Source organism: Talpa occidentalis, unplaced genomic scaffold, assembly GCF_014898055.3.
Source record: "Talpa occidentalis isolate TD23 unplaced genomic scaffold, MPIMG_talOcc4v2.1 talOcc4.11, whole genome shotgun sequence".
Taxonomy (NCBI): Eukaryota; Metazoa; Chordata; class Mammalia; order Eulipotyphla; family Talpidae; genus Talpa; species Talpa occidentalis.
The window spans coordinates 79,819,909-79,844,872 of NW_023601104.1; the positions used below are offsets into that span (position 1 = coordinate 79,819,909).

Genomic DNA, 24,964 nt, shown 5'->3' on the forward strand with positions numbered 1-24,964 from the left:
GCAAACTTGGAAATAAGCATCAGTCCTGCTGCCAAGACCCTGCGAAGGTGTCTAGCCATGTGGGGACAGGTTCTAGGCTGTGTTCATCCTGGGGCTACAGGCCTCCCACACTCCAGGCCTGGGCCAGAGAAGTTCAGGGAAGGGTCGACTTGTGGAAACAAAATTGCTGCCTCTTTTCACTCCCCAAAGAAAGAAAGAATAAAGAGCAATCCTGGTGAGAGCTGGTAAGGATGAAGGCCTCCCCAGCCTGGTTACTAGGAGGATGACAGGATATATGTCAGGACGTGGGACCCCTTTCCTCTTGGCCTCTGGGCTGGCTTCTGCATGAAAGAGCAGATTCAGGAAGATGGGAGGGCCCACTCAGGGAGCACCCACTCCTGCCGGACGCCCTGCTCTACCCTGGGGGTGCCTTGGCCCCCACAGGCAGTGCCACCCCAGAGCCAAGTTGGTGAGCATTGAGGAAGCAGGATTGGCAATCCCTTGACTTTTTTTGCTCAAATTATGAAAAACATTGGAAATAAAATCCCCCCACAGCTTCAGTGGTTCCCTTCAGTAACCCCAATGTTCTTACTCAACCTTAAAAGTAGAGGCCCGCTGCCTGCCCAACTCTCCTTCTATGCCCAATTCATAGTCTAGGGGTTTGGGTAAAAGGGATGCTTTTCAGGGGTGGTAGAACCTGCTAGCTTAACACCCTGCCTGCCGCAGCCTGGCCTGAAGGACTCGGGGACCTGAGCCACACAACTCCTTCCTGCATCACTCTCTGCCAGGCCACCGGTGGGAGGGGAGATCTGACAGCACCCAACCCCAGTCCTGTCCCTGCGCGGCCTCTAACCTTGCTGCTCCTGGGTGTGAGTTTCAAAAAAGATGTCCCCCTCTGGGTAGAACAACCCCAGAGAACAGGCTAGGCTATCTGAGGCACCTTTGGGAGAAGAGTGTCCTCAAATTCCACAGGGCCGACGGGCACACAGCCTGCCCTGCTCCGCCAGTGTCTGCACAGTGCAAGCCCGCATGGCCCTGAGCCAAGGCAGGCATGTTGGAGCCAGTTCACCTGCAGTTCACATGAAACAGGTGCTTGACAAGTGTTTGAAAAAGAAAGCATACGTGTGTGCATGCGTGAGTGAGGAAACTGAACCTCTCTGGACTGTGGGTGCATCTCTTCAGCTTGAAGAAGAAATAATCTCAGGCTTTCACTGCATTGCTCAACCCTTTTCATATCGTGTCTTTAGTTTGGTTCAGCAAGTGATGTCAAACAGCTCTCCGTGCAGGGCAAAGTTAGGGGCATAGCACAGTGCAAAGGGGGAGCAGACTGGATCTCACCCTTGGCCCACATGCAAATCAAGTCACAGCCCTGCAAGCCTGCTGGGCTAGGGACTCCCGGGAGTGCAGGGCAGTGGAAGAAGGGGAGCATGAGGGAAGGTTCAGCCAGGCCATCTGGGGAACTCATGTGCCTGGTGGGGGTTGGCAGAGCAAGAATGAGGAGCAGGGAAGGCGTTTTGGGCAGAAAGAATAGCACCAGCAGGGAAGTGAAACAAGACTGTGAACAAAAAAGGGAGGATTAGGACAGGCAGCAGGGCCCTGATTTTAAATGTTGAGCAAGAACACTGGGGTTACATTCACCTGCAAGAGGGAACCACTGAAGGTTTGCAAGTGGGAGGGGGTGGGGGAAGCAGCATTTTATTTCCAACACTTTTCATGGTTTGAGCTGTGGGATGACAAGGACAAATGAAGGGACAGTCCGAGCTCAGTCTGTGCTCTCAGGATGAGGTAGAAAGTGTCCATGACCCTAAGCAGCCCTTAGCTCTGATTAGAGGCTGTCAGCTGCCAGCGGCCAGGACAGAATCTCTGTCCCTGTGACCTCACAGAGTATGACCTCAGAGCCGACCCTGCAGTGGAGCTGACCTTGCAGAGCGTTCTGGACCTGAGCCCATCAGCTCAGAGTGAACTTCACTGCCTGCATGAGGCTGTTCCTTTGGTGCAAGCTCCGATGTCTCCTAACAAGCTCCAAGGCCCTGGGTGTGTTTGTTTTTTTAGCCTGAATTTAGCCCTTGGTGAAAGGGTCAGGGAAACTTCATTTGCTGTGGCTTCTCTGCCTCTGGCTTTCTTCCTGGCCTATGCCGTAGACATGATTATCATCCCCTGACCCTCACTCCGCATTCGTGAAGCCACAGACATTTCTTGAGCACTACTTAGTGCTGCATTCCATGCCGAGGCGTGCAGATATGGCCACGGCTGGGGTAGCTGTTCATCGTATAGTGAGGAGAAAACTGTCGTGGGCATATTCCAGAGGATTTATCTCTTTACCTCCTGAGTTCTGAACCAACAGTAGACAGGAGGAGGAGGCAAGCGGAAATCAAGACCCCAGCCCTGTCCCTAGGGAGGCTGAATGGAGACCGGGGCCAGGCTTCGGGTCTCAGTTAAGCACCCTAACTTGTCACAGCTGGGTTGAATGCCCCCTTCTCCCCAAACCCCACCCAAAGTGCTGGCCTCCCGGTGGCCCAGGCAGAGCCCATGAGCTGCCTGCAGATGTCCAGGGGATCAGCCCTGGAGAGAGAGGGTCCCGACGGGCTATTGTGAACAAGCCCAATTCTCAACCAGACGGCCTGGGCAGGGGGCTGAAGCAGGTGACCCCTGCTAGAAAACAAGAAGCATAGATTGGAGGGTCCCCTGGCAAAAATGACTGGTGATAGAGGTCACGCAAGGTGCTACAGGGACACAGAAGAGGAGCTGTGACCGTGGGATCTGGAATGGACATTTGTAAAACCCTCTTCCAGGAGACAGTGGTCCCCAGGAGCTCAAGCTCATAGTAAGCATCTACGTGAACACGACCTACCCCTGTCACAGAAGAGCAGCTGTGTGCGGAGGCTCCCTCTGGGGAGCCTCAGTAATCCTTTCTCTTCCTCCCCAAGCCCATCCCAAAGGATTTAGCAAAGTCAGAAATCCCACCTCTAAGGTTGCGCTCCTGGGAGAGTGGCGCTCCACCACGGGGTGTCCACGTAGGGCAGAGTAGCTGTTCCAAGCCTGGTCTCCGAAGCAGCACTGGTAAACCAGAAAGGCTGGACCCGCACCCCCAACACCCTGACCCAGTAGGCAGAGCTGCAGCTCCACAGCGAGTCGTTTACCTCCTTGCACCTGCCTGGCCTCACTCTGCATTCTTGAAGGCATGAGGCTCGATTCAGCGTTATCCTCGTCATTTTCAGCTCCCTCTGGCCTGTGGTACCCCCATCTTGTCTGATCCTCTCCTGCACCCTGGGAGAGCTGGACCACTGACCCCCCCATCCCCGTCCATTACCCCCCGCACCCCCTCTGCCCCCATCTGATCGGTGGACGCGCCCAGAGCAGTTGACTGCCCTGCCCGCCAGGCGCAGGAACCACACCCTCCAGGTTCTCATGACACTGTGGTCGACAATCTGAGGTCCCGCGAGCCTGGGGCCCAGCCATGCCTCAGAGGCAGGTGAGGGGCCAAAGCAGGAGAGACGCTCCCTACTCCTAAGGTCTCTTTGGATAAAAGAAGCTCCACTGGGGGAAATGGTTGAAAATCACCATGTTACCTAGTGCCCGGCTCCTTCTCTCTGAGCCTCATGTGGAGGGGTCGGAAATGGCCCAGGCCAGGCTTTCCTGCCCACCTTCTGTCTGGGACACACAGAGGCCTGGTCCTTTCTCCCCGGCATGGTTGTGACTCAGCTCTGTGTCTCCTGTTTCCGCGTCACATGAGCAGGCAATAGCAGCAGGCCTGTGGCTGCTGCTAACACCGTGGCAAGAGACTGGCAACATAGGTGGTCTCAGGGAGGACCCCACAGAACAGGGTGGTCCTCCTAAGACAGGCTCGACAGGTTGGCGTTTAGGGTTCCCTTCCACTTTGAATCTTGTTATAGATATTCTGGAAGCAGTCAGTCCCCACTCTCCTAAGTTAGCCTTTTTCTCTAGGGATCTAGGGTATGTCTTACCCACCCACAGGCAGTTCTGAGCCCTGGGGATCTCAGAAATGTACATAAACTCACCCCCAAAATGGAAGCAAGTCAGGAGCCAAGTGTACAGTGAGAGGAACATTCTGTACAGCTGCCCCAAGCCGGCACCATGCTCAGGTAACCTTACACCGCAGCAGGCACCCGTCCGGCTCCTGGCGAGAGCTTCCGGGGAATTGTGTTGCAGGAGACATCAGCCTGCTGCCTGTGGTTAGGACGGGGCTTCTCTCCCAGGACACGAAGGGCTCTGCCTGGGCCCACATGGAAGGACAGATCATTGTGGTCTTCGTTTCCATAGAGCCCCTACATGCAGTGGGGGCACAGTAAGTAGGTGCCATCTAAGCTGGCTCCCTGGAGGCGGTGAGGCAGGCCAGGCCAGCATGCCACCTTTGGACTCAAGTCCCTGTATTCGAATTGCCCCTGCATTTCCATGTCTGAGAGTTGCAGGTACCTCCCCTGCAAGGCCCCTGGCCAGGGCAGGCCCATCACTTCTCTGCTCCTGCTGAGGGGGGCAGCAGACAGGCAGTGCAGGGCAGGGCCATCACTGGGGGGAATGTGATCACCAGGGAAGTGAGGGTGCTGGAGGAGAGGGGCAGCTGGGCTGACTGAGTCAGAAAGTCAGCCGCGTCCACATGGCCATGCCCGACTCCATGCCTGAAGCCGGAGGTGGGGAGATGGAAAGATGGATTGCAGTAGAGCTCACTATCCAGGGGCTCGTCCAGGAGCCAACATCCCCCGCACCAACACCACCACCACCAACAACAACAACATATTTAGGGACACAGCCTCAGAGGGCTGCAGAGCCTGGGCATCCCTCTCGGCAGAGGAGGGCTGGGTCAGAGATGGCATCCAAGGAGGTAGTGATTGAGCCGGAACTTGGAGGTGCCTGGGGGCAACAGGCAGACTCCAGAATAAGCACACATGTATTGACCATGGCAGATCGGGAACACAGTGGAGCCGGAGCCCCAGGGCTCCCGCACAAAGGGGTCCATAGGCTCCCTAGAGCAGGGGAGACAACCAAGAGCCCAGGCTCCCGGCCAGGCCCAGGGACAGATCGCTGAGCGTCCCTGTCTTCAGTTTACTGCTCTACCGTGGGGATGGGCTAGTGGCACCTACGTTTCACTGTGCACTTAAAAGCAGAAATGAGAGCACTTCCTGGCGCAGAGCACGTGTGTGATAGTTAGTTCTTGTTACTTTTACCATCCACTGCCCTGTTTCCCGCTCTGTGCCATGCCCGTCCCTGGAGACACGGCGGTGACCAGCATGGGCCCTGCCAGCGTGTAGCCTGCGCTCGCGTTCCAGGCGGAAGCAGCAGAAGAGCCAATGGCGCTGAGAGGGTTGGGAGCAGCGCTTGCAAGCGGGTGGTCAGGGGAGGCCTCCCTGGAGGACAAGGGAGGTGCTGGGTAAACTCCAGGAGCTGCAGAGCAGAGCGCACAGGCCCAAGGAAGGGGAAGTTTCAGCAGGTGGGATGACGAAGGACTCCAGAGCTTTACTCCAGGAGGCTGACCTGCCACAGGGACAGAAGTTGGGAGACAGCAGTGGGGTTGCAGAGTGGCCCCCTAGAGACGACTCATGAGGTACACAGCAAAATAGCAAAACTTCTGTTTTTTCTTGTGTTCTTTTACCACTTCTATTTTTCTGTGCATTCTATTATACACATTAGTATACACGTGACTTAGAGTTGTGGGTGCAATCATCTTTGACTGTCAGGGCTGGAAGCCAGTGCTCAAGTTGGGAGCAGATGTTGAAGGGGCTGCCTGGAGGTTGGAGCAAGGGTCAGGAGCCCAGAGTCCATCACCCACCAGAGGAGGGACTTAAGTGACCAAAAAGGGAGAGAGGAGTCTCATGTCCCTGAATACTCAGCCACTGGAAGGAGGGTGTGCTGGCATCATGACCAGGCCCTCGGGAGAGAGGCCTCGTGTGTGCGTGGTGACAGACGTCGCTTGTGGGGAGACCAGAGCTGCAGAGCCTGGGGCCTCTCCTCACAGAGGTGAGAGAGTTGAGGCCTGAGGTTGCAGGGATGCCATTTCCCTGCTTTCTGCAGACATGCCTCTTGGCTTTTGAAAGGGCTTTAACAGTTTTATACCGGCTCAAGGTCTCCAGTGTGCTGCGGCTCCACAGGCCAGAGAGCATGGACTGGTGGGGCAGCCATTTTATTTCATGCCCATAAAGTTGCAAGCCACAGCCTACAGCCCTTGTCATGCCTTTGGGTATTAAGAGCACAGGCCAGAGCCCAGAGTGCCTGTGGGGGGCTGTGTGCTTTTGGCTCTTGGATTTCTTGGGCCCTTTCTCTGTGGCAGTCAGAGCTGAAAGCAGGTGCCCAGATGCCTGATCCACTTGGTGCCCCAAGGGTGGCCTTCGGGGGCTGGGGGCAGGGCCCCTTGGGGGTGGTGACCCTTCTGAAGCCCACAGCAGCAGTGACTGGGGTCACTATGCTACAGTGGGCATGAAGAGCTATGAGTACACCAGGCAGGGACCTGGCTGGCTCAGCCCCCGTATTCCAGCCTGGCCCCTGCCAACCCCCATGGGGGAATGTAAAATGTCCCCAACCAGAGTGGCAGCTATTCTGGGGGCCTGGGAAGGAAGTAGCAAATCATCTGCCTCTGCTCTCCCCCCTCGCCCACCGCCGCCAGCTGAGGTCTACATTGGCATTGGGAAGCCTGCCGAGGCCTCCGCCTGTACCCAAGAAGCTGCCAACCTCTTCCCCATGTCCCACAACGTCCTGTACATGCGTGGCCAGGTCTCCGAGCTCCGAGGAAACCTCGATGAGGCCCGGCGGTGGTATGAAGAAGCCTTATCCATCAGCCCCACCCACGTGAAGAGCATGCAGCGACTGGTAAGTCCTGAGGGCTGGGCTGGGACCCCACTTTGGGGGTGAGATGCTTTTCAGAAGCAGGTCACTATGACCCTAAAACCCCTTTTGGCTCAAAAAGCCAATGCAGCCATGGCTGCCACCCACCGTGGAGCCAGCAGGCACAGTCCGTGCCTCCTGTGCAGGTGGCAAGGGTGTGCTCAGTCTCAGCAGCCCTGCCTGGGGTCTCTTCACTGTGATGGGAGACTGGGTCTGGGGCCTCTGGCTACCTGTGGCCCTAGGGCCTCTCACCGGCATCTTGGTCTCTACACTGCTTGTAGCAGCCTCCCTGGTCTTGGGGGATCTGCACCCCTGGAAGGCTTTACTACAAACAAAAGAGCCCTTCAAAATTGGGGGGCTCTCTTACCTTGGGGAAGCCTCAGATTCTGCTTGCTTCTGAGCCATGGGCTACAGGGGATCTGTCAGAGGAGGGGGTGGGCCATCATGCCAGGTAAGTCACCCTGGTTTCCACCCTGCAAAGGGGTGGGGGCTCTCCAGGTGGCCTATTTTGGGTGCCAGACCAGATCCTAGGGCTCCCCACTGTTGCGCCTCCCTCCCTTGCCTTGGAGTCATCCACCTCACCACCAGTTAGGTGGGGGAGCAGTCTGACCCACTAGAGGGGCTCTGTTAAGAACATAGATGCGGTGCAACTGCCCGGCAAAGCCCTCCACCTGTGAGCACCTGAGTTGAAACACGGACAGTAACGAGGTCCGAGGAGCTGGTGAAAAGCCACGCTGCTTTCTCTGGGCCTCTTGACAAGCCTTGTGCTAAAGCTGGCCCACCCTCGGTGGGCAGCCCTCCGGAGCCCGTGTCCATGGTCCGTGGCGTGTGCCTTGAAGAACGAGCACTGGACGGGAGCCGGGGGCCAGGGTTCTGTTCCCCAGTGGTGTCTCTAGCTAGTGCTTTCCATTTGGGGGAAGGATGTGAGCTGTCTGCACTCACTTCCTCTCTGTAAATGGAAACAGGCTCCTCGCTGGTGGTCTTGTCTCTGGTAAGCAGTGTTCTCTGGAGCATCCCAAAGCCGTTTCTCACAGTGGTGCCGAGTGCAGGGGCTGAGCGGGGTTCTCAGGTTTGTTGAGTGCGAGCCCGCTCTTGGGCTCAGCCCTAGCTGGGTCAGGGCCCTGTTCTTGCTCCCGGGCACCCCGCCGAGGGCCGCTTCCCCCCAGGAGCCTAGCGTTTCTGTGAATTGGGCTGGGACTTACATGTATGGGAACTAAACAGAATGATTCCAATGACAAGCCTATCAACATTCCCAGCACCTAGGAGGTACTCATTAAATAGAAAACTGAAGTCAGTTCTTTTGGTTTTAAAAATAAATCCAAGTTCATTATAATTACAGCTACTTAATTTTTTCAGCTTCCCCTTATGAGGATTTTGTAGCTCAATACAACTTTATAAATAATTTTACATATTATCCAAACATTAGACTGTTTGATTAATAATGTTACATGGCTTTTCATTTTCATCTTGCTATTATAAGAGGGCTTTGTAAAGAGCTTTTCAGATCTCCGAGCTGTTGCTGGAGCCTCGCAGAAGGGGTACAATCAACAACATGTACCCAGCCTTTTCATTAAAAAGCGGCTGCATGTTTCCACCTCAGGGCCTATGAATTATTCAGAGAGGCATTTCTTGTTCATCCCCAAGGGGAAAACATGAGACAAAAGATCAATGGAAAAGCAGCACCAGGAAAGTTTCCTGTTTCACCTTTGGAACCTTTTGCGAGACACCTGAACTCCCTGGCCAAGGCCAGCTGCTTTGCTTTCCTTTCCAAAAGAAGCAAGCCGAGGGCCCATGCCCGGAGAACCAGGGAGCAGGGGACCCGGGGATGCTCGTGGGCTCCAAGGGCCACGATCAAGCCTCCTCTGGCTCAGAGACCTCAGCTGCTTTGGAGGTCTTGCCACTGAAATCGAAATCTTCATAAGCTGATAAAGCATTTTTAAGTGCATCTGGTCGGTTCGAAGACTGTCCATTCCGGCAGAAGGTTGGGGCCAGCAAGCCTATGAATTTGGAGTTCAGATGCTTGTGGTTAGAAACTGCCCAGCAATTGTGACTCCCAGGTGGTGATGTGTAACCATCCCAGGCTGGGTAGGTTCACTGTAGGTTCTGGCAGCTTAAAAGAGAATTTTGAGCCCTTGGCAACATCTTCACAGACTCTTAGTGAACAAGGGAAACCAGGCAGCAGGGAGACAGCAACTTGAGCCCCCCAGTGTGACGCCATCCTTCTACCCCCTCCCTTCTAGGCCCAGGTGTGCACACCTGCACATGCCCTGCTCCCTGGGCCCAGGTGTCCATCATCCTGGGAGGAGAGCCAGTCGTGAGGCTAGTAGTGGGAGGGAGGGCGTAAAAAAGCCTGATAACTTCTCTTACCCTACAGGTGGCCTGGATGGTTCCTTCTTGGGGCTCTTGTAAATGATGTCCCTGGCATGTGCCCCCACAGCTGGCAGGACTCCCACTACAACCTGGGCAGGCTCCCCTCCCACTGACACCTGGGCCCTTCAGCCCAGAGACATCACAGCCCCACTCCCCCTGCCCCCGGCTGCACAGAAAGGCTGTGTTTCTGTAGGAGGAAGGGAGGGAAATGCTCTTGACAGTAGACTGAGGTTCCAGGCCAGACTGCCTGGCCTGGGGTCCCAGCTCCCTCATTCAGGAGCTTTGGGCAAGTTATTCACCCTCTTTGTGCCTCTGTACGGAAAATGGAGTTAAATCAGGTTTTTTCCATCTTCCCTACCACTAGCCTCTACAGCGGCACCTGTGGTTTTGCATGACACGCAGATGCCTGGGGCTGAGAGGCGTGGGCATGGGCCCTGCCCTGTGGCTTATGATTATGGACACCTGGGCCCAGGGAGCACAGCGCATGCACATATGTAAATACAGACACCTGTGCTCAGAAGCAAGGCATAAAAGGGGGCAGCCTGACGCTAGTGAGCACTATTGCTGTCTCCCTGCCGGCTGGTCTGTCCCTTGATTCAGTGTTAAGAGCCTGTAAAGTCTACCAAGGGCACCAAAATTCCCTTTTCTTCCTGAGAATCAACAACGAGCCTACCCAGCCTGGGATGGCTGCACAGAAGCCTCAGTTTCCTCAGTTGTACAAATGAGGATATTGCTAGCACAAATTAAACAGGAAACTGAAATCTCAAGGAAATCAGGCTGGTTTGCAGCCCCCCTGAGAGGCAGGGATCAGCAAGCAAAGCAGATGCTGTCTTTCCCAGTTGAGCCCCAGAGAAGAGCCGGGGCCTCAGCATGTAGCAGAGGGAGGCAAAAAAAAACATTGGCAGCTGCCTGGCACTCAGGGAGAGAAGAGTGTGCAATGGGGGGCTGGCCAGAGCAAGGGGCTGGTGTGGGAAGAAAAGATAAAAGGGGACTTTGCAGGATGTGAGCACTGGAGGCTCACGTTGGCAAAGCACTAACTAGGGGGTTCTGAGGGAAGGAAGCAACTGCAGGCAGATTGTTGATCTCAGAAAAAACCCAGGAGCTGGGACACATAGGTCTGCATCAGGCCTGATGCTCAGAGAAAGCACAGGAGCCGAAGGGACAGGCCGGGGGCTGCTTTGCAGCAGGAGAGTCACCTGGTCTGTGACAGGTGGTGACTGTCACAGGCCTGTCACAGGGACTGCAGAGGGCTGGCGCTCCTGCTGGGATGTCAACTTCTGGGCACCAAGGGTGGCAGAGAATGCCAGGTCGCCAACCCAGCAGCCAGGAAGAAAAAGTGCAATTTAACCAGAACTGCAAACATGTTAATGTAAAAACGTGGTTATGAGCTGGAGGCAGGTGGTATTCATTAAAGTTAACAGCTCAAACTTGACAGGAGAAATACAAGTTAAACCCCAGAGAAAATCAACACTTTTCTAAGTTTTAGCCTTCGTGTGTTTTAATTCACGTATAGGGTCAAAAAAGTTTCATATTAATAATGAGTTAACACATAAGACACAGAGCTAAGCGTGGGCACACACCAGGAGCAGGGAGCCAAGGGGATAAGGAATTATGAAGTAATGTTGACAAGGGAAGAAATTCATAGACTGATCAAACTTCTTCCAGAAAATCTAAAGATATAGTTTCAAATCATTTTGCATGTGTATAAAGGTACATACGTTTGCATGCTGTGTCGGAAAAAGCCTGGAGTCCCCAGCCCCCAAAAGGAACTCATGAGACAGTAACATTTTCCAAACAAGTTAGAGCTGGGGGTGGGGAGGGACTGCAAGGGCCTGCAGGGGCCCTAAGGGCAGAGGAGGGCAGCCCTGGGTGATGGCAGCCACACAGATTTAGTGTAGCCAAGGGCAAAATTTCCAGGACAGCACAAGCTCTGCAAACGGGGACATCTGCTCGCCCACTGGTAATGTCAGCCTGTGGGTCTGAGGGCATAGTGTGAGCATGGAGGCCACAAAAGGACAGGCACTTGCAGGAGAGCAACCCATGCAGAAGGGAGCCACGAAGCTTCCTTGGAGGGGCGTCATCAGGCTGGAAGGGAAACATGGGAGAGACGCTGGGCTCGAAGAGCTAGGGGGATGCCCAGGTCATCACCCGCCTGCAGGACAGCTTGAGAAATGGCGTGGAACAGAGGCAGATGGTGGGGTCACCTAGATTCCCAGAGGGAGCAGACGTGCCCAAGGCAACTTTGGAAGAAGTCTGTGAATTGCAGAGAGCTGAGCCCAGAAAACCAGGGGGAGGTGGTGAGCCCAAGCAATGGGGAAGCGAGAGCAGCGACGTGCCACCCTGGGGAGTGGGCCTCACCTAAGTCGAGTCCAGTGTGGCAGAGACCGGGGATTTCAGAGCTGATGCTGAGAAATGAAAGCACTGAGAGATCAGTCGCTGGAATGTTGACGTTAACAAGGCTGGGGCCTGGAAAGGGACAGAAAGCCAACAGTCCTTCCAGGAGGGTTTCTAGAGACTGAGAGGTGGTAGTTTCACCCCCTCCACCAGTGGAGGTGGTGGTTAGGCCTGGCCATCTGCCCACAGAGGTGGCCGAGTCCTCTACGCTCTTCTGGGGGGCCTAGGGTGGGGCCTCAGCAATGACCTGGCACGTGAGGTTGGAAGGGCTCACACGTGGGTCGTCTAACACAGAACAGGTCTTTCATTGGGAGCAAACGCATATCTATGCACTCTGTCAGACAACACCCTTTAGTTCAGTCAAGACAGCATCAGGCTGCCTCAGAGGGTTTTCTCCAAGATCGTTGCTGAAACTTCCCAAGTGTGGAGTGACGTCAAGTGTAAGACCTTGGAAGCGGTGTGGCCGGGCCCAGGGACACATCAGGGCTTCTCCCCTTTCCCTTTGGAGAAAGTGGTCTGAAGAGAAGGTTTTGACCCTTGCCGTCACTCTGGATAAGACCAGGGGCAATTAAGCTGATTAAATAGAATCAAGGTCCCCTTGGCCTTTTGTAGGGGCAGGAATGGACACAGTGCAGGTTTTCTAATACCCAGCAGACCGGGTAAAGGAGGAATCGGAGTCCTCAGTGGCTTTTACAGGTTTTTTATTTAGATTACCAGGTACACGGCAGGCAGGGGTGCTGGGGGGCCGGTAGGCTGGCAGTCCTCCCGGCCCCCAGCAGGTCTTCACTCTGGTCTTTCCGGCCTTCTCTCAGCTGCTGCTGCTACTGCTTCTCTTCTCTGCATCTCTGCTTCTACTGGCGTCCCCGTGACGCCACCCTAAAAAGTTCAGTCTCAGCCCAGGTGAATCCCATCGACCAATGCCCAGACCCTACTCCAGGTGCCCGCCATCAGGCATGCATTCAGGACCACAAGGATCCATCATCTATCCTGATGGCGGGAGGGCAGAAAAGCCTGACATTTCCCTTACCCTACACCTTTCAAATGCCCATCTTTTCAAAAGGGGTTGCCCTCGTCCGGAACATCCACATTCCTTCCCCGCGAGATTGAACGATGGGCAAGTAACAGACCTTTACCTGTCAGGTGAGAAGGTGCTTTCTTCTAGTACCTGTATTTCATTTACTTTCAAGATTTAACATTTTAAAAATTAAGGATAAAAATGCTTGTCTTTGAAAGAAAGATTTAAATACTTAGGACCCACCTCCCACACATCTGTTGATAGTTGATAGCTGATCGTTCTCGTCAAAGAGCTGGCTGTGTTGGTTGCTCAGATGTCATTACAGCTGTAATTGGGATTTGAACGAACCATACAAAGGAAAAGGTGGGTCTTCGGTTGCACGTTTAGATCTCTGTTCTCCACTCTCCCTTCTCTCCCTTCTCTCCCTCTTTATGGGACACACCATGTTTTGAGAGCTTTGAGAGCTGAGGCCTTATCGAGAATTATTAATACTTGGCACGAGTATAATCTCCAATAAGAAATTTTAAACCTCATATGCCACAGCTTATGTGTTTGGTCTCGGAACATGGGGTGAAGTGAAGGGGTTCTTTTTTACTGATAGGGAAACTGCTCTTGGTCACCTGTCCCAGGTCACATGGTGAATTAGGAGCAGAACTGGGGCTGGCAGTGGATGGTGTCAGTGGTTTCATTTACAAGTTCGCCTTGAAGGGTGGGGTGGCCCAGAGGTGAGGAACGTGGCACTGGGGCCAGTCTGCTTGGGGGCAGCCCTAGCTCTGTACTTGCCCGCTCTATAGCCTGAGACAAGTCCTGTACTTTCTCCGAACTTCCGTCAGCTGCAAAACTGGGACCACCATGGACCCCACCCTACCCAACCCCCCCGGCATTATTGGGCAGGCTGAATGAATTGACACAGTCTGCGTGGGGGGTGCTCTGTGGACACAGCTGTGAGCATTGCTGTCATCTCCAGGACGGGGTCACAGCTGTGGGGGGAGCCCCTCGCACCTTCTGACAGCGAGTGAGGCACTTGCTCGCGGGTGAGCCGACCCGACCGTGGGTGTGACTTTCCATCAAGCGTGATGGAATTTCAGTGGTCGAAGGAACTGAAGACAACATGGTGGCACTTGGCTGGCCCAACACACGGCCTTTCGCTTTTGAGTGCTGCTCTGGGGCGTCTATCAAGCCCAGCCCGGGGCATGGAGTGGGAGGGGCAGGGAAAGAGTGGGGCCCTAGTCTGCACGACTTTTTCTTAGGTAGAGGCCAGAAGTATCTCCTCTATGTGGGCTCAGAGGGGAGGCCAGCCTGGGCTGGACCAGGGCTGTTGTGCAGACGGGCCTCTACCCATGACCAGGGTGGGGGTGGGCCTGAGAAACCAGGCCTGTGAGAGACCTAGCTTCAGACCAGAGGTGAACTGGTTCCTCCCTGGTCAGACCACCCATGGGTGCACTTCCCCTCCCTCTTCCCCGGAGGCACTCGGCCCCTAAATTGGGTGCATCCCAAGGCCTAAAGCAGACAGAGCTGTAAGGAAGTCAAATGGCTAACCTGGGGTGGCCTGGGGCCCCGAGTTGGGCATGTTGACATGGCTGATGATGGCTAGGGGTGCAGAGCCAGACAACAGTCCCCACTGCCAGAGCGCCCCTTCCTGGTGCCCCGACCTCTCCTACCTAGTCCTTTTTCCTTTAGATCAGACCCGCCCTGTCAATGCCTCTTGGCTGTAGGTGAGCCTGGAAAGAGACCGCTCAGCCCTGGGAACACTAGGGAAAGAGTGTATGACACAGGCTGAGAGCAGCCCGGCCTGGTCCCTGTGACATGCCTCCTGCCAGAGGCAGGCTCCTCTGGTGGGAGATCGGGAGACCCCACCACTCTGCAGGCTCAACAGTGCCTGCCCCATCATGGGGAGGCGGGTGATGACTGCAGCAGCGGTGCTGGCAGAAGAGCCTGCCAGAGCCTCCAATGTAAGCCCAGCAGGGAGGGTATTTGAGCACAGGCAGGCAAGTATTGGCAGTTATTTGGGGGATGATCCAGGTAATTGACAGTTTTCTTATGATGCGAGCTATGTTTTCGCATAGCTTTTGAAATTTCCTATTTTTAGCTTAAAGCGTTTCCTGGTTTGGGGGCATCTGTGTCCTCCTTAGAGCAAAAGGAATGTCTGCTGGGAATGTAGAACTCTTAGATCCATGTGACTTGGGTGTGGCTCGTGGCCCTGCTTGCTGACCCCTCCCCAAGAGACCTCCCCCCAAAACAGCTTCACTTGATCCGGGTGTGTTTTCAGCACACATTTTCTGCTTGTTTGCACCCTTGCTCCATCTGCACACTCTAGATGCTGGCCAGGGAGCCACCCCTGCTCTCACCAGGGACCGAAACCCGAAGCAGCACCGGCCCAGTGCAGGCTGCACACTGTAAGCCCTGTCACCGGGTGCTCCTTTGCTGCAGCTTAAGGAAAAAATTAATCCTGTGTTTCTTTCTATTTTCTGTTTTGGAGTCTTAGATGACTAATTACAGGCAGAGCAGCTCGGTGCCTCGTTAGTAATTATGGTCTAAAATTATTTAAAATCTGATATACTCTATCCAAACCATTTATTCTTAGATATTCTGCCCCATAGCCCTGTACAATTTGGCATTTAGATTCCACGGCCTTCCTGCCATGCCAGCTAATGCTTCTGACTGGGCTCAGGCTGTCCCACCTGAGTGTTCGCATTTCTGGGTGGTTCTGAGTCCGCAGACCCTGCTCTCTGTGTCTCCTTATTTCAAGCCTCCCTGGATTTGAGCCCTGCTGCCATCTCTTTAGCTGATTCCTCAGCAACCTCCTCCCCCACACTGCTTGCCTCTGAGCTCATCCAGAGGGTGTGGCTGCTGCCACGAGAAAGTGGCATTCAGTGGCTGAGTTGCCTCCCAGGCTTTCAGTGCTGCTCCCAGTGGCTGCCCACTGCCTGCTCGTAGGCGTGCTCCCGGCCAGAGCCCAGGTTGTCTGGATCTTCAAACTGAGCTTCTAACTCTGCAGCCCGAAGCCCCAAGAGAAGGCTCTCCCAGGTTCCGCACTGACATCAAGGAAGAGGGCCTAATCCAGACAAGTAGCACAGGAAAGCCTTGGCCCTGACACTGGAGAGTTGAAGGCGTGGCAGATATAGGAAGCCAGTGACATTCCTGACCTAAGCTACCCTTTCACAGTTGGGGAAGCTGAGGCCAGACGGGAATGGAGTTGCCAAGGGCACAAAGCAGCAAGGGCAGACCCACCCTGAGCCCTGGCTGCCTCGTTTGGCAAGTCTCTTGCCTGCTTTCCAATCTGTGAAATGGGGTCATAGCACTGGCCTTCTTGAGTTGGAAGTGGGGGTCAAAGGCATCAGCTCTCCAAACTCCTCCAGAGCTGGCCCTGACCCCAAAGGACTCTTGCTCCTTGCTGGGGCAGGGGGAGTGGAATTTGTCCTCCCCTCTGGGGAGCAGAGGACTCCAGGTCTGTCTTCTGTCCTCGCAGTCAGCAGCTTCAGCTGAGCACCTCCCTTCTCTGCTCCTAAGGGGAAGGCTCTTCACCTCTCCTCCCACCTAGCCTGTCCCAGCCGTGCGGCATCCCTTCTCGTCCCTTCTTGCAGCTGCCTCCCTGGATCACCAGCTTCATTGATTTATGAGCCCAATTCAGTGCAGGAAAGTTTGCAGAACTTTTGGAAAGTCCTCCGAGAGCTCCCTAGTGGGTATTCCCTCTGCCATGCTTCCCGGGCCTGCAGACCACTTGGTCCTGGCAGAGACCCCCTTCCTAGGGTCACTTTGCCTCTTTCACTTCCCTCCATCTTCCCTATTTCAGGCTACTCCCCCGCTCTTCCACTCGCTCTCTTATATACCCTTGCCAGTATTACTTCCTTTCAAGCCTTTCAGAAATCGACTAGCTAGTCATGCTGGACGCTTGCGAAGCCTGGTGGGAGCCTAGAAGGTGAGGACTGGGTATTTGAGCGCCTGTTCTATGTCAGGCTTGCTCAAGCTTAGCCTTTAGCCTTTGCTCAGTCACTGGTCACTTATTCTGCAAGGATTAAATGCGATGGCGCAGGGAAGTTGCGTGGGACCTGGACCAGGTCCTGAGGCTGTAACCTGCCCCTCCCTCAAGTACTAAAATCTAGAAGGAGAGACACTGACATGTAGCCAAGTGCAAGAAAAGTCAGGGGGCTCAGTCCTGGGGTCAGGGGCAGAAACGCCTCCACAGAAGGCGTGACCATTCCACAGATGGGAGTCAGGTGGAGTTCAAATTCAGGACAGATAGGCCAGCTCTTGGAGACCGCTGGGGAAGTGGGTATGCGGGCCAGGTAATGCCTGACAGTAAGCAGGACTGACATGCCTGGGTCTTCCCTAAGAAAGCATCTTATTTTTTAGAGATTCATGCTGAAGTGTTTAGGGGTGAAATGCCACAATGCATGTCATTTACTTGCCCCCAAAATAGACGAAAATATGAACAGTGTTAGCGGTCATTAAATTTAGGTGATAGGAAATGCAGAGGTTCAAGGAACAGGACTAATGAGGAAACAGGTTCTGATCACTGGCAGTTTCCCATGGCCACTTCCAACTATGGCTGGGATTTGCGTCTGACCCTTCTAGATTCACCAACCCTCTGGTTTCTACAGCACCCCTCTGTGCCCCACCTCGTGCCTGCGGTAGCTTATGTGATCTTCATGAAGCCACATGCAGAGGAAGGGTCTCCGCCAGCAGAATCACTCTCATAAGCCTCAGGAATAGACATGACTTGAATTAGAGACACATCGAGGCGCTGGGGCCGCATGCTTCTCTGGGCTTCAGCTTCTCCCAGGTTGTGGGAGAATTAGATGTGATCATATGTACACACCAGGTCTTTCATAGTGTCTAATAAGGAAGGTCACCCTTAGTTCCTAGAAGTGGAAAGCACCCTCTTTTCATGTCTGGCAAGCCTGCTTCTCTTGCCTGGTGTCTCTCTCCCTACAGACAGTGGGTGACCCCAAGTTCATATTAACAGGTACTGTTCCTGCAAGAAATCTTTGAGACACACACACACACACAGCCTGGAGCTGGCCTGGCCAGGGGGTCAGTCTTAATTAGATCCAAGGTTGCAGGGCTCACCTTATCCTTCAGGTGAAGCAGAAACTGCTGGCTCACCCCTGCAGGGGAACCTGTGGGGATCTGATGCCTTGTCTTTCTTTAGAAATGAAGGAGCAAAGCAAGCCTATTGCAGAAAATGGCCCCTCCCCTCTAGAAATCCATCCTAAACTCTCTCATGTTCTGCTTTGTGTGGCCAGCGTCCAGACAGGGCATGGGGCTGGACCAAAGCACAACGAGCCGTCCCTGTGGGGGAGCTCCAGAACAAACCAGAAGCAAAATCTGCTTCTTTCTAAGGACAACATGGTTTTTCCAGGCCCTTCAAAGCCAGGCAGGTCAATCGAGTTATAATTGGCGCTCTAATTAGAACTCCCACAAGCTGTTAAATTCTTTACCTGCTGCCTGGCATCTTACACAAAGGTGACAAATTTGCTTCTGCCTTTGGAATGATTAAAGGAAGCTGGCTACAGCCTCATCCTTTTTGCCGACAGCAGCACCCTCCAGCCACCCACTGCCGCCACACTGGCACCGTTGCCCACACGCCCACCAGCCAGCAGGACAAGGCATGCAACCCAGTTTACAAGAAAATTGGCCTTAGGGAACGGGCTCAGAAGGCTGTGCTGCTGAATGACCCTTTAGAGACCAAATGGGAGAGACCCAGCCCCCATCCCCATCTTCCCAGATGTGGGAATGGTGCTTCCAGCAGCCCCACATCGGGCAGCTCCCAAGAGAGGAGGAGAAAGCTCTTTCCTCCCTTTCTGTGTCCTCAGTCCTGAAGAAGGTGGTGTTTCTGTTCTGGCCACCCTCGAGCATCGGGATAGCCATGTGCTTCAGCGATGGCACCACGTACCTTTCCGGACCAACAGCACCTGCGCCTCCTTGCTTTGTGCCAGGGCCTCCTACGGGTGCTGCCAGGCAGTGCCCCTGCAGCACTGCTGAGCCCGCTCCCCCTTCGCTCATCTCGGGCTCCCCCATGACCCACTTTCAAATCCTAACTCCTCCACCACTGATGACTTGCCTGACCTCGGACATGTCTTTTAACCTCTCAGAAGTGACAGCACCACCCAAACCGGCCTGGTGTGAGGGTTGATCAGTCTGGCCATTTGCCCGGCTCCTAAACCGGCCTAGCAACTGTAGATGTTCTCTGCCTTCCCTTCTCCCAAAACAGACTGGCCACAGGAAATGAGTGTGAAGTGAAGAGGCCCCCAGAGGCCATGGAGGGTGGATATCAGGTCTCCCCCTGCCTCATACCTGGGGAAAAGGGCTCACTTCTCAGCTAAGCTTCCCAGTGGGAGAGCTGGGGTGCCCGAGTGATAAGCGGCTGAGACCTGCTCCTCTCAGCTCCCCAGGCAGCCAGAGCCACCACCAGGCAGGTCACCCCTGGCTGTCCCAGCCCCCTGGGACCACGAGAGCCCCACTTATGTGCCTGTGCTCCATGTGGTGTGAGGGTCCCTCAAACTTAAGCACAGGCGCCATACTTGTGGTCACTTTAATTTGCTCTTCCAATGCGCAGTCACCCTGCGCATTGTTTAAGCCCCTCAGGGGTACATTTTGACCTCCCTGCACAGGCCCCCACTACATGCTCCTTGTTATCTGTAGCCATTAAAGGGAAGCTCCCAGGCCCCTGCTCAGGTGAGCCAAACCCTCACACACTTGCCTGCTGCTGGCTGGGATTTTGAGGCAATAGCTCTGATCTTGATGCTGATTTATTCCACACTGAAACAGGCACAAGAACTGTGTGGGAGAAGAGAGCTGCGCTGAGTCTGCTCTGCTTCTGCGGCCGCCACGCAGCACCCCTATGGCCGCTGCTCCCCGCCCCAGCCTGGCTTCTCCTTTCCAACAGAGACAAGATCTGGGGGTTCCAGGGAGCAAGTTGAAAAGAAAGGGTAAAAGTCCCCACTTCTCAGCAGACCACCTGTTACTCTCCCTCACCAGGTGGCAGCTCTTCTCTGCTTGCTGTGCTCTGGGGTGCCGGGTGGGGCGGGGAGCCACGGGCAGGCCAGGGTCCAGCGTTGCCCCCACTGCCTTCCTGCCCGCCTTCCACATTTTGAGTTCTCTTGTTTGTGGAAACATTTTTTTCCAAGGCTTATCAATTCTAGCCCTCTCTTCATCAGAAAGTGTCTTATCATTTCTGTTTGTTCCTGTTTCAAAATGGAAAAATAGTGCATGCCAGACCCCGGCAGGGCAGGGGGAGGTGCTGGCCGAAATGACCACATCCCATGGGACAGGTCGTGACTCACCGACCTCTGTGTCACCTCTGCGTCACTGTTCCTCTCCAGCCAGGCACTGAGCACTACGGGGGGCATGGGGGCCAGCCTTGGGGGGGGCCTGTTTTAGACCCAACAGCTGGAGCTCCGTGTCTTCAGGTCATCCTGGCAGTGGCTTGGGTAGCTGGCGTTCCCCATGAAACCCACAGAGCCTGCCCCTAGGAGGCCTGCAGGGACAGCTGGACCCACCTCCCAAGGGGCACAGGATGGCCTTTGTCACTGTACCACACTGGGCAGAAGTGTGTCCAGGCTGGGTGGCCCCCCAGACTCCAGCTCAGCTACCTCCAAGCAGGGTCAGAGCAGGGTCCGCTTCTCTCCCCCTGTGCTGCCGGCCCCTGGGGTGAGTGCCCTGGCAGCTCTGTCGTGTCCAGCTGCAGCCTCTCTGCCTCCGGGAAGCCCTTCCTGCCACATCAGCCACCGCCCCGCTCCCCTTGCTGGTACATGGTAGGCGTCTCCACTGCCTGGAGGAGTCAGCCCTGTAGTGTTTTCTGCCTGTTCTTCCAATTCAGGCTGAAGTCCTAAAAGAACAGATACCCACTGTATGTAGCAGGCAAGTGTTTTACAAGGACTTCTCGCTAGAAATGAGAGGTTTTTTCTCTCAGTGTTGCATGATAAATTCAGACCTAAGTACAGTGACACCCCACCCAAAGGCATGACACCCCCACCACCTGTCCTGCCCCATCTGAGGACAGGCTGAAACAGACCAGATGAGAATCTGGCACTGACGGGGCGGGATCCCAGCCTTGGCCCTCAGGAGTAGGGCTGGGGCTCCCACGACTCCCCCACTCCTGGCCTGCAGGGTGCTCAGGAAGTCCAGCAGCTCAGCTCTGCAACGGACACGTGAGAATTGTCTTCTGGCCATGGAGAAATCTTCACTCCCCCACAGAGCTCTGGGCTTCTGAAGAGTGGCCCCAAGGCCCCCAGGCAGGCTGCTCCCGCAGAGGGGCCCAGGTCATAGCACAGGCCTGGAGTGAACTCGGTTTTCCAAACACACCCAGCGCTCCCTCCCCTGAGGGTAGGTGACTGTGCCAGCCTCTGGGGGGTGATTAGCTGGTAATTAGCAGCAAACTTTGCTCTCAAGGGAAGCATGACTTTCCGGCTGCCCCATGCTGTTGTTCCAGCGGGTTGTCGGGGAAGGTGGATAAAAATAAATAAATAAGTCAACCAGGGAGATGTATAAATAAGTCAACAGGAGTCTCTTGCCCATTACCGGTGGAAAAGTAAGAGCCCAGGAGCTATGTTAGCACCCATGGGTGCTCTGGCTGGGCTGTGGCAGGTAGCTCGGCACCAGGTCAAAATCAAGGCTTTGTTTCCTAAGAGCTAGTAGCTAATCTTCATGTTCACGCCAAGCCTCCATACTGAACTCATTGTAGCTACAATGAGCAGGCAGTGAGGCTGGAGATTCATCTAGAATGTCACCAAGTGCTGTCTCGGGCGTGGTGGACACCCCAAAGCTTCCACCTGTCCTTACTTTACCCCTTGCACAAAGCTGAGTTGCACTATGGTGGGGGACCTGAGGTTCCTTCTCATGGAGGGTGTAGGGTACATGAGTTAATCAGGCTGTTTACCCACTAGCCTCTGTGGCTACCACCTGTGGCCTTGACTGTGTTAATGCAGAGGGCGTGTGGGTGTGGGGCACATGTGCCTGATGTGGACACCTGGGCAGGGCATATGCCTATGCAAGTGTGCACACCTGAGCCTAGGAGGAAGGGGATAAAAAGGCGGCGTCAGCCAGGGGTAGGGGGGGTTCATGTTGCTGTCTCCCTGCTGGCTTGTTTCCCCTGCTCACTCTTTAAAGCCTGTGAAGATGACACCACCAAGGGCGCCAAAATTCTCTTTTAAACTGTTAGAACCAACGGTGAATCTACCTGGCCTGGGATGGTTGCAAAACAGAGGTCCTTAGGTGTCGCTTGGTCTTGCTCAGTAGGACGTTTGCTCAGGAGGTCAAGGCACCGCACAGCTGGAGGCGCTGGCATTTCTGCTGATTTATGAGTATCTCCTCAGGCTGCTGCTGGTGGGGAGCTCACCCAACCCCAGACACCAGTGATCCCCATCACGCTCCCGCCTTGGTTGCAAGGACCCTGCCTGCAGCTTATGGGACACTCTGGCTTTGGGACACTGATAACATTGATTCACTTCCTGGGGGTGGGGGCAGTGCTGGGGAGAAAGGGATGTTCAGGCAAAGTCAGCCTTTCCTCATTAGTGAAATCACCAATACCGCCAAGGACAAGTACCAGGACTCAGTTCTAGACAGCTGGATTGTGGGTAGGGTGGGACGGCTGAGGGCACAGGGTACCCCCAACTCTGATCTGGGGTAACTTGTTACCTGAACATTGTCTTCTGGCAGAGATTACTGTGCCAACCTACTGACACAGTAGGCAGGACGGTGAACCCAGCCTGCAGGGACCCTCCCAGCCCTGTTAGACATGGGCGATCCCATCGGCCTCTCTCCAACAAGGTGCTTGGGTCACCTAGGCCTGGAGGGCCCATAGTCTGGCTCCCTTGGAGTCTGGCAGCTGCCACAGGGAAGGGTGGGCAGGGGCCAAGCAGGCCGACGGGAAGGCAGCTGTGGGTACCTCACGTCCTCAGAACTTGTGCCTCAAGGAGGAGCCGCCCTGGGCAGCCAAGCTGTGGGTGACAGGTCTAGAGCAAGCTACCCAGACAGCACCTCTAAATACCCAACACCCTCTCCAGAGACCCTGCTAGCCTGGTGAGGGCAAAGCCCTGCATTGACTCTTGGGAAACCTGGTGCTATGACCCCAGTTGGACTCCCCCTGAGTTGGCCCTCAAGCCAGGTCCTCTCCAGGGAAGTCCCCTTGTTTCTCTGTCATCTGGGGCTCCAGGAAGAACTGGACATGGGGTTCAGATGGCTATTCATGGGTGGTTTTTAGAGGAAGGGGCATCAGATCCATTTTGGGGTACAGCTCCTCTGTAACTATGGTCAAGTCACCCCAATGCTGAGCCTCAGCCTTCTCATGAGATTTAAACAGCAGAAGGGTGGGGGTGGGGGGATCGTGTTCTTTTCTGGAAGTTCCTTCCATGAGGCCTCACTCTGTTCCTAACACCTAGCCCCACCAGTGAAAAACAGCCCTGCCCAGCTTGGGGCTCTGCATCTGAGGCAGGACCCACAGCACCCCGGGCCCCCAACCCAGAACCTGGTGCTCTCTGATAGGCCAGGGTGATAGCCTGTGCCTGGACACCACAGATGTGCAGTGGAAGTTTGCAGAAGGAAGGAAAGAACTGAAAACGACTTTGGTTGCAGCAGGGAGAACAGACCCCAGCCAGGGCTCCTAATTGCCCACTTCTGTGAGCTCAGGGCCCCTCTTCTGCTTCCGGGGAACACCCTGTCTGCTATCTCTGAGCCCTGGACGGCTCTGTGGAGAGACAGGCTATGTGTCTGGTGCTTGGAGGCTGCTGGAGGCCAGCTATGACCCCTCCCCGAGGGTCGCCCTGATCTAAAATGATTATTCTCTTAAAAACCACCAAAGCCAAAGCACCCAGGTTTCAATAAATTAAGCCAGAGGAAGATTGGGGGCCAGAGGCCCAGGTCTGTGGAGTCCACTTGGGCTGGACAGGCCCTTTGGCTTATGGCCAGACCGCCCCTTGCTCACGGCCGGTGTTTACTGCCTGACAGCCGTCGCTCTGCTAATTGTAGAATAAGCTCCTTCAGAATATGCCAGCCATCCTGGGAGGAAGCAGCTGTAACAGATTCTGCCAGTCAATGCTTTAAAAAAAAAATAAAAAAAGGAAAGCATTACTCACATTTTCCTGGGGCCCAGCAGTTCTTCCTCTGAATCTTAGCAAGGTCTCCCTCCTGATGCTTCATTAAGCAGCAGAATCTAATGGGGGGGGGGGCAACTCGGCCATCCCTGTAAGGGCCTGCAGTGAGCACGTGTGTGTGTGTGTGTGTGTGTGTGTGTGTGTGTGTGTGTGTGTGTGTGCACGCGCGAGTGCTTATGTGCCGTTCTGGAAGCCTTCAGATGCTGAAGGACTGTCAGGTAGAAAGAGGAGGGGACTTTTCTGTGTGGCTCCGGAGGACCCAACCAGAATCAAAGAGTAGGAATTGGATTAAAAGGCTAATTAGAGCTGCACATTTTTAACCTGACAGTTTCCAACTGCCCGCTGATAGTATGGGCTTCCCGAGGCGTGGGGGGCTCCCTGGGCTTCCCAGGATGTGGGACGCTCCCAGTCACTGCAGGGGGCTAGCAGGAGGGAGAGGCAGGAGGGAGAGGTGCTTGTGTCCCAAGCCCCCCTCCTGACCCTGAGGATTTCTGCTTCCATAGTTGGTTAAGAAACAAGGTTTTTGAAAAATTGGGCTCTGCTTCCTTCTGAGTTGAGTTCAGTAACTGCAAAGGCCTGGTCCCCAGAAGGCACATTTCCTCAAAATACCTGACCTGGAAAGGGCGCCCTGGGAGCACAGGGCCCAGCAGCTGAACAAAGGTGGAGGGGACAAAGGTTTGGGCTGGCCCTTGGGGTGGATAGGGAGTGGCTGGGGGTCTGTGCCTCCTCCCTTCTGGAGCATTCTGCACCGACTCACATGATGATGCCTCAAGCCTCCCGGGGTGTGCATTTGGTGCCAGCCCCACTTCCCTGAGTAGAGGCACTGCTCCCCCTTCTCTGGTTCCTCACCCCCCAGGGCTTCTCCCTTGTTGCTACACCCCACTTCCGCCCAAGGATGTGGGACACTTGGTTTAGTTAACTTGGAGAGTGAGGGAAGGAGCCCCTGGCATTTTGGTTCTGACACTGGAATAGGGAGACTGGGGCAGAGGAAGATTTCCTGTCATGCCCGCTTGCAGCACCCCGTCCATGGAGAGGCCTGGCCGCAGCCCCGCGGCACCTCTCCTCCACCCAGCTGACCTTGGTCAAAAATACCCCACTCTGAAATATGGCCTGTCCCAGAACAGGCCCCTCCCCAGGTCTTTCCTGCCTCTCCTCTCCTCTCCCCTTCGTGACCTTCCGTCCAGCTTCCCAGCACAGAGCCTCGGCCGCCCTCTGTGGCTCAGCGACCTTGTGAACGCGCTGTCTCCACTGGAGGACGGGTGGGTGGGGCTTGGGAACC

The 24,964-nt window shown here is 55.0% G+C and overlaps 1 protein-coding gene across 4 annotated transcripts in view; it reads left to right on the top strand.

Moving 5' to 3' along the window:
* The window catches only part of TTC7B (tetratricopeptide repeat domain 7B), a 216,069-nt gene that overhangs the window by 183,574 nt on the left and 7,531 nt on the right, over positions 1–24,964 (top strand). For all 4 annotated transcript variants that reach the window (XM_037503711.2, XM_054691639.1, XM_054691628.1 and 1 more), the window contains one exon: positions 6,596–6,798. In XM_037503711.2, coding sequence (XP_037359608.1) covers positions 6,596–6,798 — 203 coding nt within the window. The remainder of the gene's footprint in view (positions 1–6,595; positions 6,799–24,964) is intronic.